The following is a 15,481-nucleotide window of genomic DNA, read 5'->3' as shown; positions in this document are numbered from 1 at the left end:
CTTTCTGTTGTAACGTAAACGGCCTTTATTTTAGGAATTCAGTGGGGTTTTCCCTCAGCAGAAGTGGGTCCCGGTGATGGCGGGCCGGGGCCCTGCAGGTGGGAAGTCTTGGCCATCCTCCTCGCTTTGCCTGCTGGCTTGGGGGGTCCCGTGGGTAACATCACGCATCCCCTCCGCGTGTGCCAGCCCCTTAGCTGACAGGACTTCCACATTTTCGGCACGTTTGGGTTTCAGAGCCGCCGGCAGACCGGTGCGGATGCAGTCCGAGAGAGCCGTCATGTCACGGTCGAGGTGACAAACCGAGGCAGAAGTCCCAGCGAGGGGGGAACAGCCTTCTTTCTTTCTAACACTTTGGACATCAGGATGCTTTCCTGCTTGGTGAAATGCAGCTGGATGCCCAGGTTTGGGGTCAGAATAAGATAATACAAGTCCCGGTTGGTTTGCAGCTCCCAGGGTTTCCTCCGCGGTCCCGTGCTTGAGGAGGAGGTGGCCGAAGCATGGCGTGAATATCTTCATAGCCTGCGTGTTCCCTTGCCGGGACCCTAGTCGCTGATAGCACCTGAGGTGGGATCGATGAGCTCTGTCTCTGGCAGTGGTTAATTAAATCCTCTGAGGATTTCAGGTAGATCAGTCTCTTCATTGCTAATAGGTTTCTGGGAGCACCGGTCCCATCTACCTGTCCCACTGTTTAAAGAAAAGCAGAATTGGCTTTTGGATTAAGGGTAGCTGCTTGTACTTCTGCTCCTTGGAATCATACTGATATCTGAACGCTGTAATATAAGTATCAGGAAACAGTGGCCTTTCTGCACATTGTATAGATTTACCGTTGCTATACATCTGTTTCCTTTCCACATCCAAACAGTTTCTCACTTATTGCAATGTTTTTGTCTGTTGGAGTCTTCTGCGTTGTTTCCGCATATCCTTCTGTTACGTATTGCGTGTTGGACTTCTGACTGACAACTGAAAGATAAACAGACATTTATTACTGATTTTGTAAAGGGGGTGTGTGTGTACCTGCATGATTTAAATATTTATTTTAAAATATTTGAAAAAGAAGGAAAGTTTGGAAAATATTTTGACAATAATTACAAGCCACTTTCTCTTTTAATGCAGTTTAGGTGCTGCAATAAACTCGTGTTGAAAAATGTTGGCAAAGTTCCCCCATTTTTGCTACGTGGGCTTATTCACCTGTGAAAGCTGCCTTTGTTTAGAAAAAAGTCCAAGTGTGGAGCAGAAATACCCCAGCTGAGGAGGCTGACAAACCTGCCTCGGTCTGTAGTCACTGGCTGGGGACAGGACTGATGAAGCACTAATGTTTTGTTGGTGGTGAAATCACGTAAGAGCCATTGAGGACAGTTTAACAATAGCAGTACTCCTGGTACATACCACGCATATTATTTTTAATAGTGTTTCAGTAGATTATATTTAGAAACTAGATAAACGCATTGTGATTGTCCAGTCTAACCTAGAAATTAAAAAGCAATGATTTTCATTTTGTACGGTTCTGCATCACTCTTGCTGAAGCTATAATCTCTGTGGTGGACCTCCAGGTATGAAAGGGTTGGGTTCAGAATATTCAGGTTTAAAACATGCAATTTGCAAATATTTCTGTATAGCAAGATTGACTGCAATCTGCTCTGGCTGTGGTCAGTAGCAATGCTCTACTTAGTTTATGTTGGTTAAAGCTTTTTACCGTTTCCATTCTTCATATGGCCCGGACTGTCTTCATTAGATTTGGATTTATAACTCTCCAGTGTCTGCTCTGAAACATCATTTTCTGTGCAGAAAACAAATGTAATTAAGATGGTGAGATTTTTCCATGACTCTTTCTCACTCTCTGCCTTGAGCATAAAAATCCTGAGAGACTAGTTATAAAATGGGGATCCAATCATCCTGATCATCTGAGAGAGATGCCTAGGACAACAATTTCTTTGGCTTTCATGGCACCTCGTGTCAGCTGAAGCATGGCCCAAGGCCGTCAGTTACAGGGACTCTTCAACAGTTGTTTGGAACAAGTCACAGTCGCTATCTATGGGAGAAGGATGTTTTATTGGTGGCTGGAGGAATGGTGTCTTGTCTCCACTTAACAGGCTCCTCAGCTCTCCAGCCCCTCTGAATAAAGCAGCATCAGCAGTTGCTCTGACAGGGCCATCACCCACCTCTCTTCCACGCTCCATGAGCTTTTTTCAGCTTCCTCATAAAAAGCAGGACAATGATGAGCAGCACGAAAATCAGAGCAGCCACCAGGATTGGCAGCAAGAGATTATTCTGCTTCTTTTTGATGCCTTCAGATTTCAGATCTTGCTCTGTAAAAGAGGCAGGTGTATGTTTGTGTTGTTAAATAGCTTCCCGTGCGTCTCTGGTAATTAAGAATGATATATCCTGGACAAGGCCAGATGAACATGGTGGGAGACCAGAAGTCACTTTATTGGACTTAAGTTTAGGATGCGAGGTCAAATTTTTTCTTCTTGTATGAACAAGAAAAACTGATTGAAATCAGTGGACTCGTGCTCTGGCACAACAAACAGTAAAATTTAAAATTTTCTAGATGATAAAAATGGTTGTGTTTCTGTGGTCCCTCCCCAAGATTGGAAGCCAGCATTACCCTAGTGTACTGACAAAAGGTTTGAAGGTGGATACACGATCAGAGAGAACCAGCTTGGTGTAAGAAAGCTCGTTGCGTGTTTGGAAGCTGTCATTAAAGAGTTCGTACCGAAGGTGATGATGGAAATCACAGTTACGTTTTCACTTGGTAGTGAGGCTTCTGTCCTGGAAAGTTCCTCTTCTGTGACATTGCCATTGAATGCTGTTTCAGTCCCTGGAGGAATGGAAAGAACAGTATTTCTCTGAAGGGCAAAGGGATACTTAAGAAATGCATATTTTCCCAGCAGCTTTGAAGTCCAGGGCACCTGGTACTGCAATGGAAAGGGACTTCTAGAGCCCTTGAGTTAAAGCTCTGTGCTCACTTCCTTAACACTGTATTTTGTTTTAATCTAGACCACCTAAGCTTTATGAACAGAAAATCCTGAGAATCTCATACACATTCTTGAACTCAATGGTTCCCATTTACAGCCAAATTAAAACAAAGCTGAGCTTTGACTCTTTGGTCATTTTGGGGCTTTCCCTGCCCATCAATTTGCTTCTCTTGCTTGCAAACCCAGGAATGAGCATGTATCCTTTTCCTTAAAGCAGGTATTTTTTTTTGGTATTCATATCCCTGACTACTCTTTTACTGTCTTCATAGCTCACATTGTGCAGTCACCCATTGTGAGAATCCCTGTCCTTTGCCACCGCCACCCATGTCTGATGATGTAAGGTCGTACCGTTGGGGACACGATAACTTGGTGAACCAGCGAATTCTTCCTTTCCTGCTGCAGCTGACGTTACTTTGGACCCTGCACAAACAGAGAGGTGAGCTCTGGCTTTCTTATGCACACAGACAATATCTCCTTTGATTTGTAAAACCAAAATGATAACGCATGCTGTGGCTACCGAAACTTTACATTCATAAGAGATGTCCTTCCTTATCAGGTATGTAAGCACACCTGGTGAAAGTCCTGTTAAAAGGTTCAGGCTCCCTCTCCATGTACGTTTATCAGCGTACATAGGAATCGTTTATCGGGATGTAGCCGTTCTGTGACGTTTGTCATCATCGATGTAGCGCTTTTAAACAGATATAAGCAAAGACTTCATGTATTTCTAAACCAGCTGACTGGTTTTTTTTTCACTGCAGGGCCTGTCATGCCTGCGCCCACCTTGGTCGGTTTTGGCCAACCGATTTGGGCAGTGGAGCTCTCAATTCTTCAGCTGGAAACACCTCCTGCCTTCAGCCGCTGGAGCCTGCAGCCTGCTGCATGCCCAGGTAAGCCTTGTTGCACAGTGCCACCTACTGCAACCGGCTGGAGAGGTCCCAGCCTGGGCTCACCTGCTGCCAGAGCTGCTGCTGCTGCTCCTGCTGATGCTCATGTTCTTCTGCAGCGAGCCAGAGAGGCTTTGCCTGCTTTCATGGCTGTAAAACTGAGGGCTCCCCGCACAAGCAGGAAGTGCTGGGGGTTTTATGGCACATGCTTGTTTGTAACGTGGAAGGTAACGCTGTTCTCAGTAGCATTTCTGTCCTGGTTTTGTTAAATGCGTGTGACTAAGACCAAACTTACAAGTAGATGCGGTGTCTGGTTGGAGGTTTTGCTGGGTTGGTGTTGGCGCTGAGCTGGTAACTGCTGGATCCTCTGGTAGTGCAGAAGGGATGGTTGTTTTTTTGGATCCTAAAGGCACCCACCAGCCCCCAAACACAAGATAAAAATCAGAAGACACACTTTGCCGTTGAACTGATCCTTGAAAAATGAAACCTGCCCTGGACATGCCATGCTCCTGACTGTTTGGGTGCTCTATCTGATCAGAGGTTGTACTTAGAGTCCTACCCTCCCACCTTCAGCTTCCCTGTCCTCTGAATATATTTACCGCTAAGAAATGAATTAAAAAATGAAAGTGAAACACTTACTGGTATGCTGTGGGTAGCTTGGAGCGGAGGCCGTGCTGCTGTTCAGGTCTGACACTGCTGCGGTCACTGGGGAAAAAAACCAAAGTGGTTCTGAAGGCTGTGCAAAATGTCCCTCAGTGCTGATGGCAACTGGGAATAGATGCCATATTTATCTCACCTGTGCATTAATTAAAAAGAGGCCAAGCAATTAATGCCTACCTGCAGATTGCTCATTCTGAGAGACATGCGAAGCTGGTGCAGGATTTGGTTTTGTCGCTGAAAAAACCCGACAACAGTACAACTTTCAGAGCACTTCGTAAGCATTTGTTGAATCAAGCAATATAAGGAAGAATGAAGTAAGAATAATTAGATCCATCCCAAAGATGAGTAAATAGGCAGAAGGCAAACTGAGAATTATTGGGCAAGCAGCTTCAGTGTTAATTTACAATATTTACACCCTGCTCGCTTTCCAGGTGCATGTGTCTAATATGCAGGAGATACGGGAAGCTCACAGCTTTTTGAGAACATAAACTTTGAGTTATCTTTAAAACTTTACGACAAACATCACCTGAATCCTAGCAGCAGCATTGGAGAACTGACCTGCCTGGGCTGCTGTGGCTTAATGTTTAATGAATTTTAAGGTAGTTAAGAAGCAGGAAGAAGCCCCAAAATCTTAGTTTGGAGTTGGTCTTTGCCCCAGGTAGCCCTCTCATTTAAAAATAGATCCCACACATGGGGCAGTAGGCTATAGTCTTCAGCTTTGCGTATGTATCTGCATAACTTTCGCCACTTCAGAGTGGTAAAAATCTGCTGAGGGAGCCTGTGGTACCTGTCCTAGGGAGGTCCTCAAACCGGAAAGATGCCATCAGCTTCTCTTCCCTTAGTGCTTGGTGGTGAACGATGCAGCTGGCTGTTGAATTGGGCCCATAGGCGAGGACTGTCAGCGTGCTGGTTGTGGTCCATTTCTTCCCATCAGCTTCTAACTTGTGCTTAGTGTCACCTATACACCCATTGGAAGAAAACGTTTAAGTGCTTTCTAGTCAAGAGCAATTTAATGAAAAACCTTCCAGGCACAATCTGCATTACTTTGCTCTGCTAAAGCAGCACCTGATTACTGTGCACAAGTGGTTCATTGTGTAAATGGATTACATGGGAGCCCAAAGGCAGCAAGGTCATGTTTTCTTCCTTGGCAGTTAAGTGCAAACCTTGCTGCACCTCCTGCGCTCAGCCCACAGCCTCTGCTCAGTTTCATGACACATGTGGGGAAATTCCCCGACAGCACCCTGCAGGACCGCAGTGAAACGTCCAAACGCCCACCAGCACTTTTGCTCCTTACTGAACAGAATAAATTGCTTTTCTGTGTGCCACAGCCACGCATGGCCCGCAGTGGGGAGCCTCAAGGCAAGGACCTGCTGTTTTGCAGCACGATTGAGATCTAGAAAAGTTCTGATTCTGCTATGTGATATTCAAGGGCATTGAATTTGTGTCTTAATAGCTGTGGATTTGTTACCCCAAACATAAAAAGAAGTTGTGCAATAAAATAAAATAAATATGGATGTGCAATGTTTAGACTGTAATAAATAAACACGTATATAACTCTATGAAATCTTGTGCAAGTCCTCCATCATCTGTATAGTGCAGGTTTGCCTCTTCCCCTTTTGCAGCTGGGCAAAGTTAAACACAAAGATTAATTGCCTTGCCATAATGAATTAGAGAGAGCCATGTAACTTGTCTGATGTAGTTCCTAGTCCTCCAGGTAATACTGACTTCTACTCATTTATATGATACGGAAAAATAAAGATGTATTTCATGTGACACAAAGAGACATGTTTGAATAGCTCTGGTGGAGAGGAAAGTTTTTTCAGATGTTTACTTTAAATGCCATTGGGGACACAATAATTTCTACTGTTTGTGTATAATGTAGAGGTTCTCTGGAAGCAAACTGATGCTTTCTCTTGATCTGTTACCCTTGGTAACACCCTTATGTTTAAAGGAAGGAAATTCCTTGTTTCCAAATTAGCCTTTACAGATAACTTGCTGTATCATATAGACCAGTATTTCTCAACCCTCTTTTCCATCCCCAGCAGGGTCATGTAAGAGCTCAAAAGGATTTCGGAGTGTTTTTGCTAGGAAGGAAATAATCTTTGTCAGCAACAGCTCAGTAATTACAACTGGTTCGCTCCTGCTGAGCCCTGGTGGAACTGAGGTGTTGCCAGTAATTAAGATGTATTAGCTATTTTCTGATTAGTATAAATATTTGCAGTAAGTGATTAAAGCTGAGAATGGAAGGGGGAGGAAGGAGTGTTCCTCAAAGACTGTCATCCACAAAAAAAAGGAAAGACACATGCAGAAAGTTTGAGAAACAGTGAATTAGGGCAGTTATTTTTTCCTTTCTCTAATTCGCGTCGGCCACAAGCAGGCCGCATGGTGAAATCAGCACCTCTTCATGCAAATATTCCTTTCTCTGAAAACCAGCCACAGATGAAATCAACCACCCAGACACCGCACAGGCCCTGCACTGCTTAATTACATTCCAGGTGCCTGTGGGGCGGGAGGTGGAAGGTTAGGTAGTTCTTCCTGGGATGGCTTGCTCTAAGGGCTGACCGGGTTAATGCTACAGAGGTAAGGAGGAGATCAAGGTTAAGTATAGGTTTTTGCTAAGACAAGTGGAGAAATGCATGGTTGGCTTTATGTGTCGTGGGAGGTGTTTAGTGTCTGAGTTGCGTGTTGTGATGTTACAAATGATGTCCTTTATCAGGCCAGAAAAGAGGTTGTTTCAAGTTTAAGGAAACCCCTTGTTTTAGAAGAACACTGGGAAAAATGTATATAAAAACGTAGAGGTGACATACTGCTTCCCTGAGCTCTTCATAACCTTCACAGCTGGTATTCTCCAAAGCCCTTATAGTCACACACAGAGTCCAGCTCTTCCCAAACACATGCAGGATTTTAGAACCTGCTTTTCCAAGACCTATGCGCTGCTCCAGAGCACCTTTCCCCCTGCAATTGCAGATAGCTCCCTGCCCTGGCTTTCATGTCCCTCACTTGCCAGCTATGCTGCTTCCCCTGAGTGCAACTCCTTTAAGCATAGGGCTTTATGCTGATGCATTAATCCCTGTGTATCTGGCAGCCTGGATATTTTTCTTTAGTCTTGAGTTCTAGCTATATTGAGGCCAGCACACTTCTCTCTTTTTTTCTAGAGCTCTTAGTTAAAAAAGCCATCTTGGGGCTGGGGGGAGGAAGATTAGTCTAAGCTTTGAATATGTTGCTTGATGATGCAAAATACAAATAAGAGCTTGTTGATACGTGAAGGAAAATGCATTTTCATCTATGGGTATTTTCCTCACACTGTGATACAGATGTGCATTTCCTTTCCACTGTGCTACAGTTACAGCTAGTAAGGTAGTTATTATTAGAACATGGCCTTCAAAAGCAGCTGTTTATATCATACACAAATTAAATCGAGCTATGTGGTGGCTCTGTTCCTCCTCGCTTGTGTCCACCCAGATGCGTGCAGACCTCTCACTGCTGGGAGCGTTGCAGGGTGGTGTGGGCTGAGTTTCCTGAGCTCTCTTCTTGCTCCTGCTAGTGAGCTGCCTGGCTCTGAACACATTAATGAGAGAGAAATGCTGCTGGTGTGCCTGTGAGCTGCTCAGCAAAGCTGAGGAAAATCTGTCTACTATTTACAATATGGAAATAGTGATAATGGATTTGTTAACAGACTTTATACTGGGGCTTTGAAAATTGTGCCTCCACAGTTTTGGTTTCATTTTATTTCAGCGGAATTTCCCTGCAGACTCTCAAGGGATTTTGGTGCCAAGTGGTGGTGGTCTGCCCTGAATGTGAGCAAAGCAAATGAGCCCTCTCCCTTGCACAAATACTGGAATTTAGTGCTGATTTTTCTCCAAACCTGCACCATGGGGTCCAAGTTGTACTAAATGAGTGGAGGATGAGTGGTAGCCCCAGCTGATGTGTTGCAGAAGGTGTTTCATCCTCCATTATTTTTACATGCGCCCAAGGCTGATAAGAAGAAATTGTTAGTAATCAATCCCTGGTCCTTTAACACTTACCAGGGAGCTCTATCCCATTGTCCAACAGCCAGGTAATCTGGGGCTGTGGTTTAGATCCTTGGGTATAGCAAGACAGTGTGATGTTCCTTTCTGTGTCTTGGGATACTTCCAGTACTGGATTAGAAGGAGTAGCTGCAGCAGTAAGATTTAGAATCAGTTATAGTACATCTTTCTACTCAGTTTTATGAATGGTTGCATACATAGCATTATTTGGGGGGGACTGAGCTAAGACGAGGCTTATGTTGTGTTAAGCACCATACAACTGCAGGCAGAAACGCAGGTCTGCAGTTGAGGAGCTCGCTTTGTTGTTCTGCTCCTCTGGAACAAAGCAGGTGAAGGAACTTACCTAATACCTTGACAGCCTCGTCCTTGCTTTTGAACGGGGTGCTGTAGTAGAAGCATTTATATACGCCTTCATCGTGCACTGTTACGTTAGACAGTTGGATGGATAATTCATCCTTTGAATAACGGATAAGTTTGTACCTCTGATCTCTTAAAGCTGTAAGGAAAAGAAAACCCAGCATGCTATGCGTGTTGGTACATAAGAGGAAGACAGATAATCAAAGCAGTAATGAGTGAGGATCATTTTCTTTATTATATTTTTCTAATTCATCAGCACTTGATGTAAGGGAGCAGTTCTAGCATAAAACATTCCTAGCTGGTGCTGCGCTAGTACAGACGCAGTAGTAAATTGAAGAAGGGGAGATGTGTGCTGTCAGCAGGCAAAATGACATGTTTTTTCTTGCTTTTATTTTCAGGGGGTCTTGTTCCTGTATTCCCAGCTATTGTAGCAATTTGGGTTCTTTAAGTGCCTAGATGGATTAATACAAGCAAACATTGGGGTGTGAGGACATGATATATGGTCAGAAAAGTAGTATGATCTTTGAATATACAGCATAGATTCACAGACTGAGGACCTTTCTCTTCCCCATTCCCCAGGCCTTTGTTTGGCTTTGAAAAAATCACTTCCCCTCTTTGGGTGTTTTTTTTTGATATATAAATGAACACTATGGTCAGCACACACCTCTTTATTAACTGCTTATTGTTTGCCTGTTTTGCTTCTCCTACCCTTGTCTAATTACTTTGATTTTAATGAGACCATCTCCTAGGATATCTGTACTCTGCTGTACAGTTCCCTTTCTCTCTTTCTCAACTTTCTAGTCTTTGCTTCATTCCTCCTGCTGGATGACTCATGGGAGTCCTTGGGATCAGACCAGCAAGTCACATGGACTTTTCCCACAATCGCAGGATAGAAAGTGTAACTTTCTGCCCTTAAATTGAACTGAAACTGGGGCTGTCTACCAGTCATTAGGGAGAAAAAGACCTCAAAACCTATCTTTTTATTTTTAATTTTTTTAGCTTAGGTCTTGTTGAAATACAGAATTGGGAGAAAATCACAGCAGTACTATAATTTATGAAGTGATTAATTATTAAAGGATCTTTAAAACACCATGATGTAAGACTTGTAGCTAGCTTGTCATATTTTTAGCTATGAGACTGGAGGGAACTGATTCATGAAGTGGTTTACTGGAGAAGCAATGTGACTGAGATTCACAGTGGTGATTCAGAATAAATGAAAATGTCCATTGGCGCTGTAAAGTTTGGTTTCTCCCTAAATGAGGACTGTTTTCTTTTGTATTGCAGAAGGAAAATATTCAGTGTGTCTGACTTATCAAGGATCCAAATACTTTGCAAATTCTAGTCCTTGTGGGTGTTATATCACGCGTCTTACTGAAGGGGGAATTGTGGGATATGGAAACTATGGGTTGAATCCTCAGGTGATTTAAGACAGATACCGTTTTGTTCACTCGGGTTAGGGTCTGCTCCTATAGAGACTAGTGGATATGTTCTTTCCCTAACCTTATTAAATTGCTGTGTCAACTCAGCAAAACTTGAAGCATCAAAAAGGCTAGAGCCGTTAAAAGGTGGAGATGTTTAAAACTGGACATGGGCAGAATAAAGTGTCTCAGTCCAAAATTGTTTGCATAGAAAGAGAGTGTTTGTGGCTGTAGCTAGGGCCATAGAGAACTTGCATGAATGAAGGAATTATTGCTGCTCTTGCCTACCTCTACAGGGTAAAATACTGAGAACATACATATATGTAAAAAATAGAGATAACTGATGGAGAGGCGATTTCCTCCTAGGTCTTGCAGTTCTTGGGTGCATGATTGGACTAATAGACTACAACAGGAGAGGGGAACTCCTGCCATAGCCTGCTGTGGTTTTTGGAAGCCTGGATGTCAAAGCAGCACAGGGCAGGTTGCAGTAGCCCTGTTTCCCGTATTGATTAGCTGTCAGTGGCTCAGCACTGAGGTTTTTTTGATCCCATTTGATTCTAATGGTTCATATGCATTATACTGAGAGTACTGAACTTGGGATCCTGGATTCCACAAGAAAATACATACATGTGTGAGTCATTTAAAATTGCTAATGAACACTCATCCCACTTGCTCTTGTAACTGAGTAAATAGGAGCAACAGTTACTCATTACGTTTTCCATTTAGAAATATTGGCAATACTTGCAGGAAATATTAGTAGCCTGGTTTGATGCAGGTGGCAAGACCTGGTGCCTGGGCTTCCCAGAGCAACCGAAGAGGACGCTCAGTTCCTGGGCAGTTTCAATGGGAGCTGGGTACCCAATGTCATTTGGCTAAATCCCAGTCATTATTATCATTAAAGCCTAAAGGCTTTAGCAAGCAGAGGTGCTGACTAGGTACTGTACAAATGGGGAAGACCAAGGCAGTCCTTATCTTGTAGAGCTGTCGAATTTAGGCCAACAGGAGGAGAGATAAGGACAGAGAGACATGAGTTGTAGGGAGTGGAAAGGAACACAATAATTGTAACTTCGGTTTTGTCAGCACATATTGGAAATCACTGCTTGTTTTCTAAAAATTTCCTCTTGATGCACATCGAATTTGCCGATGAGAGGAAGAGTACCCAGGGCTTTCAGGCATGTCCACTCCTGTCTCTCTTGTAAGGCAAGAGTAGGCTTTTGTGCTAATCTCTTGGTGCTGGTGGTAACTACAGTTCATTGCTAAAAGCTCTAGTGCCAGACCACTCTTGTGGAGGTTTCCATTTCGTCAGCTTCTTGCCAGAAAGGGGCTGAATGTAAAACCACCTCGAGCAGTTGGGGAGCAGGTGAGTCAGACTGGCCATGGGTGGGAGCCAGGAAAGCACACTTCTGAGTGACCCTCCAGCCCCCCGTGGAAAGTGCTACATTCAGTTTTCACACTTACCCCGGTGGGTGTTTAGAAAAATGGCAAACCCGTGAGGGTTAAACCACTGCCGGGCTGAACTGTTGTCGCTGCTGAGGGTGCAGCGGAGATTTAGGTCCTCTCCTTCCTTTAGAGTTATGGTTTCACTGCCAGCTCCTGGAAAATCCCCTGCCAGAGATAAAGGGAAAAAACAAGTATTAAAATGTGACATGAAATAAAGCGACGATGTTTCACACAGAGTAATATGTCAACTTTCCTTTTTTCAAAGGCGTAAAGGTTTTTCTACATTAGGAAACTTGCCAATATGATTGCACCGTTATAAATAAATTACAGTCATTAGATAGGTCATCACAGTCACTGGGTAAGACTTGTACCAAAGGTTTGTGATCTTCACCTGCTAGCACAACCAGGTTTAGTTATTAAACATTATTCCACGTGAGTCAACGAAGAATTGATAGCAGACCCCTTTAATGCACATTCTCCCTGTATGTTAGCACAAACATTAATTTTCATCATTCCATGTTCCATTCTGGAGCTGTTGAACCTGATTTGCAAGTCTGTATGACTGAGCAGTGAATGATCAGCGCCTCTGAAAAATGAGGGGGTTTTATTCAGAAATTGTAATGCTGCAACTGCTTTGAACTGGCTTTGAAACTTCTTTCAAAGATAGGATCCACAAACCTGGCATGGCACAGGTTACTAAAATGAAATTTCATTTTCTCTCCTCCCAGTTAATTTTACAGATGGGCAGTAAAGTGTGTTTTTCTCTCCAGACATTCTAAGATCTATAATACATTTTGTGAAAATATTTGATGACCTGGAATGAATTGCCTTCCTCAGAAAAAAGCCTGTCCTGGAGAAATTACTAAGAGCAGTGCCTGGGTCAGAGTTAGGTAAATAGGCAGTAAGAGGGTTTTATTTTTCATTCCCGTTTTGTGTGTTTTGATTTTATTTTCCAGATAGCTGTCTGCTGCAAGTTCCTACTGCATACATAAGCACTGCAGTTTGGGGAAACAAATCTTTCTGGGCTTCAGGAAAGCTTTTCATTTTCTTAAAAACATTTTAAAATATACCAGAAATGAAAGTATCATAGGGCATTCTTGCTGGACCTGATCTTTTTACCACTAAAATCAGAGGAAGGACTTGTCTCCCTGTAAGACAGCAGTTTCTCCTGGGGATCTGTTGCCATGCCTTACCCTTGAGTTGAGCACACCCGACATTGCGGGGGCCAGACGTGGCCCAGGAAAATGGTCAGTGTTGTAGCTTGGGACTTCACAAATAGCAAATACACCATAGGTCTTTTCTCTTTCTTCGCTATCTAATTTTTGGAGTCTATAAGCTTGTAGAAGAGATTTCCTTGTAATATCTCAATATTTTTACTTCCAAATTTGTAAGCATCATGTATGCTGCTTTTGCTAAGGAGAAACTCTGCAATACAGATCTGCTGTCTATCCTTTACTGCCAGGAGACACCACAGGTTGGGTTCGACTGAATCACCGTGCGCCGGTGAGGCCCTGTTGAACTTAGAGTGGCCGTAGCTGATTTACCATCACATATGGCACATCAATGCCTTTGGCTTATATTTCCTCTTGATTCCACCTCCATTTCCTAGGGTTAGTGTCTCAGCTGGTTTTTCAGGGCTTGTGCCACGTGGGGGTCATTTGCAGAGGAGCGGTAGGAAAGGAAAACCTCCTTGCAGGGGTTCCACTTGTGAAGACCTGTGTCGGGAGGTGTATGCTGTTAAGGTAGCAGAGAGGACCTTGTCTGTGGTTTTGCACAGGGCCCTTCTGTGTTTTTTTGTAGCGATGGTTTCCTGTCGCTAACAGCACTGTGGGGTCTTTCAAGTCACACCTTTTGAGGTGAAAGCAGCAAGACTGAACAAGGAAAGGTGGGGGTGTTGCTTGCTTTTCTAAAAGAGAAGAAAGCAGCCCCCAGAACAGAGCATAGACGTAACTTCCATGGGAGACCATGACTTCATTCAGACCATGACTCACAGGTCAAATTTCCTTCCTCGCATGGGGGGCAGTTTGACATGGCTGTGGTCTTCAAGCCACTGCAGCCCACCACAGTACAGTCACTGGGGCATGGGAGATGCTGCCGTGCCAGCTCTAGGGGACTGTGATTCTTGTACTGTGTGGATCCTAGGTGCCCCAGCTACCCGGAAAAATTAGTCTGGCATCAAGTACAGTGATATATCCACCTTCTTGGCAAGAAAGGGCAAAAATTTCTTGCTAGAAATTGTAGGATGCAACTGAACAGAATGGTTCGTGCCTCTGGTTACTATTATTTTAGCCATCAGAAAGTGCACAGAGAACTTGTTGCGGTGATATGCACTCAATGCATCATTTCAGAGTTATCTTTAAAACTGTAGCCTATAGAGACATCATGTTTAATGAGTTATTTTTGACCTGTGGCTGCCAACCTGTGACTGGGAGTCTGAATTAATTCTGATGGCCAAGAGCAGCTAGCGGTTGTCAGCAGGTAAAAATTCAGCATGCAGGAGTCTGTAGCAATACTGGGGGAAGAGGGATTGTGTGCTCAGAGTGGAAGCTGCTGATTTGGAGCAAGTCTAAAGGGCACTGCAAGTGCTGATTCAGCTAGAATGTAACCGACAGCTCCTTAAGGCCTGGCTTCTGTTAAACACAATCAATGGTAATAAAATATCCTAAGCATATGGTATTACAGAATGCTTTGTTGCTGTTTAGACACCGAGGTTTCACGTGGCCTCTGTTAACGATACCCTTGTGTGTGAGAGCATTAGCAAAGTGTCAGCAATAGCATTGCTATGGTTTCTCCTCCAGCATTTGTTGAGAAGGGAGAGGGACTATTGCTTCGGCCAGCACCAGGCTCGTGCGTGCAGTCCTCCTGCAAAGGTCAGGAGTGAAACCTGCAAGAATCCTGAGCTGTAAATAGCTGTCTTGCTGCTTTCCTTACTTAAATCTTTCTCTATTTGACGTGGTCAAATATGCATCTCTCACACTCTTCTGTGTATGAAAGACAGGAGATTAACAAAGTAAGTATAAGCTACATCCTCTAGTAGTAGGAGTAAGGAGATTGAGCATTTAAAGTGCTTTTCATTTTCAAAGTACTTTGCAAGTGCTTTCTAAACTATTCTGACTTCTTATATTAGCCTTTCTTTACACAATACATGAACAAAGGCATACACAGATATCCAAGCCATGGAAAGTAAGCAGTGATCCGCTATCCAAATTTAAGGGAGAATCTTTAGATTCCCCAATGCTTTGCCATCTCAAGCATGCCACCAGCTGCTAGGAGGTGAATTGGTCTCCTCGATGCCGGGTTTAGGAGTCAGCTGGAATCCAGCACCAGCGTGCTCTGGGAATTGATGACAACGTGGCATTGCCAACAAGAAAACAACAGCAAAGCTGCCTTGCGCGTGGCATGCTGAAACTGGAAATGGAGCTCTCCAAGCTGGACTGCTTGCAAAAGGGAGATCGTGTTAAGACGATGCTTATCGCTTACCTTGCATCAGGAACAGAGCCGCGACGTGTAGCACCCTGGTGAAAGTCATGTTGCGGTGTGGGTGCAGGCGGACGGCGCTGGCTTCCTCTCTCTGCCGGGGCCGCTGCGCAGCAGGTCCCTTTTCAGCACGGGGGGAGCAGATTTACCGTGACTTCATCACTGCCGGGGTCTCTGCCTCCTTTCCTTCTCTCAGCTGTTCCACTCTCTTCTCCCCTGCTCCGTCTCATGTTTCCGACCGC

The 15,481-nt window shown here is 44.0% G+C and overlaps 1 protein-coding gene across 1 annotated transcript; it reads right to left on the bottom strand.

Annotated features, from left to right (window-relative positions):
• Positions 1-146: 146 nt before the first annotated feature.
• Positions 147-15,394, bottom strand: CRTAM (cytotoxic and regulatory T cell molecule). The gene is made up of 13 exons (XM_069786198.1): positions 15,243-15,394; positions 11,781-11,927; positions 8,891-9,043; positions 8,545-8,676; positions 5,307-5,477; positions 4,697-4,753; positions 4,499-4,564; positions 4,155-4,262; positions 3,324-3,395; positions 2,714-2,818; positions 2,160-2,306; positions 1,694-1,777; positions 147-960 (listed from the first exon to the last, which is right to left on the bottom strand). Exons 1-13 carry the CDS (start codon positions 15,289-15,291, stop codon positions 830-832), a joined length of 1,422 nt encoding a protein of 473 aa, XP_069642299.1. The 5' UTR covers positions 15,292-15,394; the 3' UTR covers positions 147-829.
• Between the last annotated feature and the right edge of the window lie 87 nt (positions 15,395-15,481).

The sequence above is a fragment of the Haliaeetus albicilla genome, chromosome 7 (genome assembly GCF_947461875.1).
Source record: "Haliaeetus albicilla chromosome 7, bHalAlb1.1, whole genome shotgun sequence".
NCBI lineage: Eukaryota > Metazoa > Chordata > Aves > Accipitriformes > Accipitridae > Haliaeetus > Haliaeetus albicilla.
Note: the sequence above shows the minus strand (reverse complement) of the source record. Positions and strands in the feature narration are given on the sequence as shown.

Coding starts and splice junctions, on each gene's coding strand:
- CRTAM (XM_069786198.1), bottom strand. CDS start 15,291: ATGACTTTCACCAGGGTGCTACACGTCGCGGCTCTGTTCCTGATGCAA. Junction 4,754..5,306: donor TGAGGACCTCCCTAGGACAG/GTACCACAGGCT, acceptor GGGTTTTTTCAG/CGACAAAACCAAATCCTGCA. Junction 4,263..4,498: donor AAGCTACCCACAGCATACCA/GTAAGTGTTTCA, acceptor GGGTGCCTTTAG/GATCCAAAAAAACAACCATC.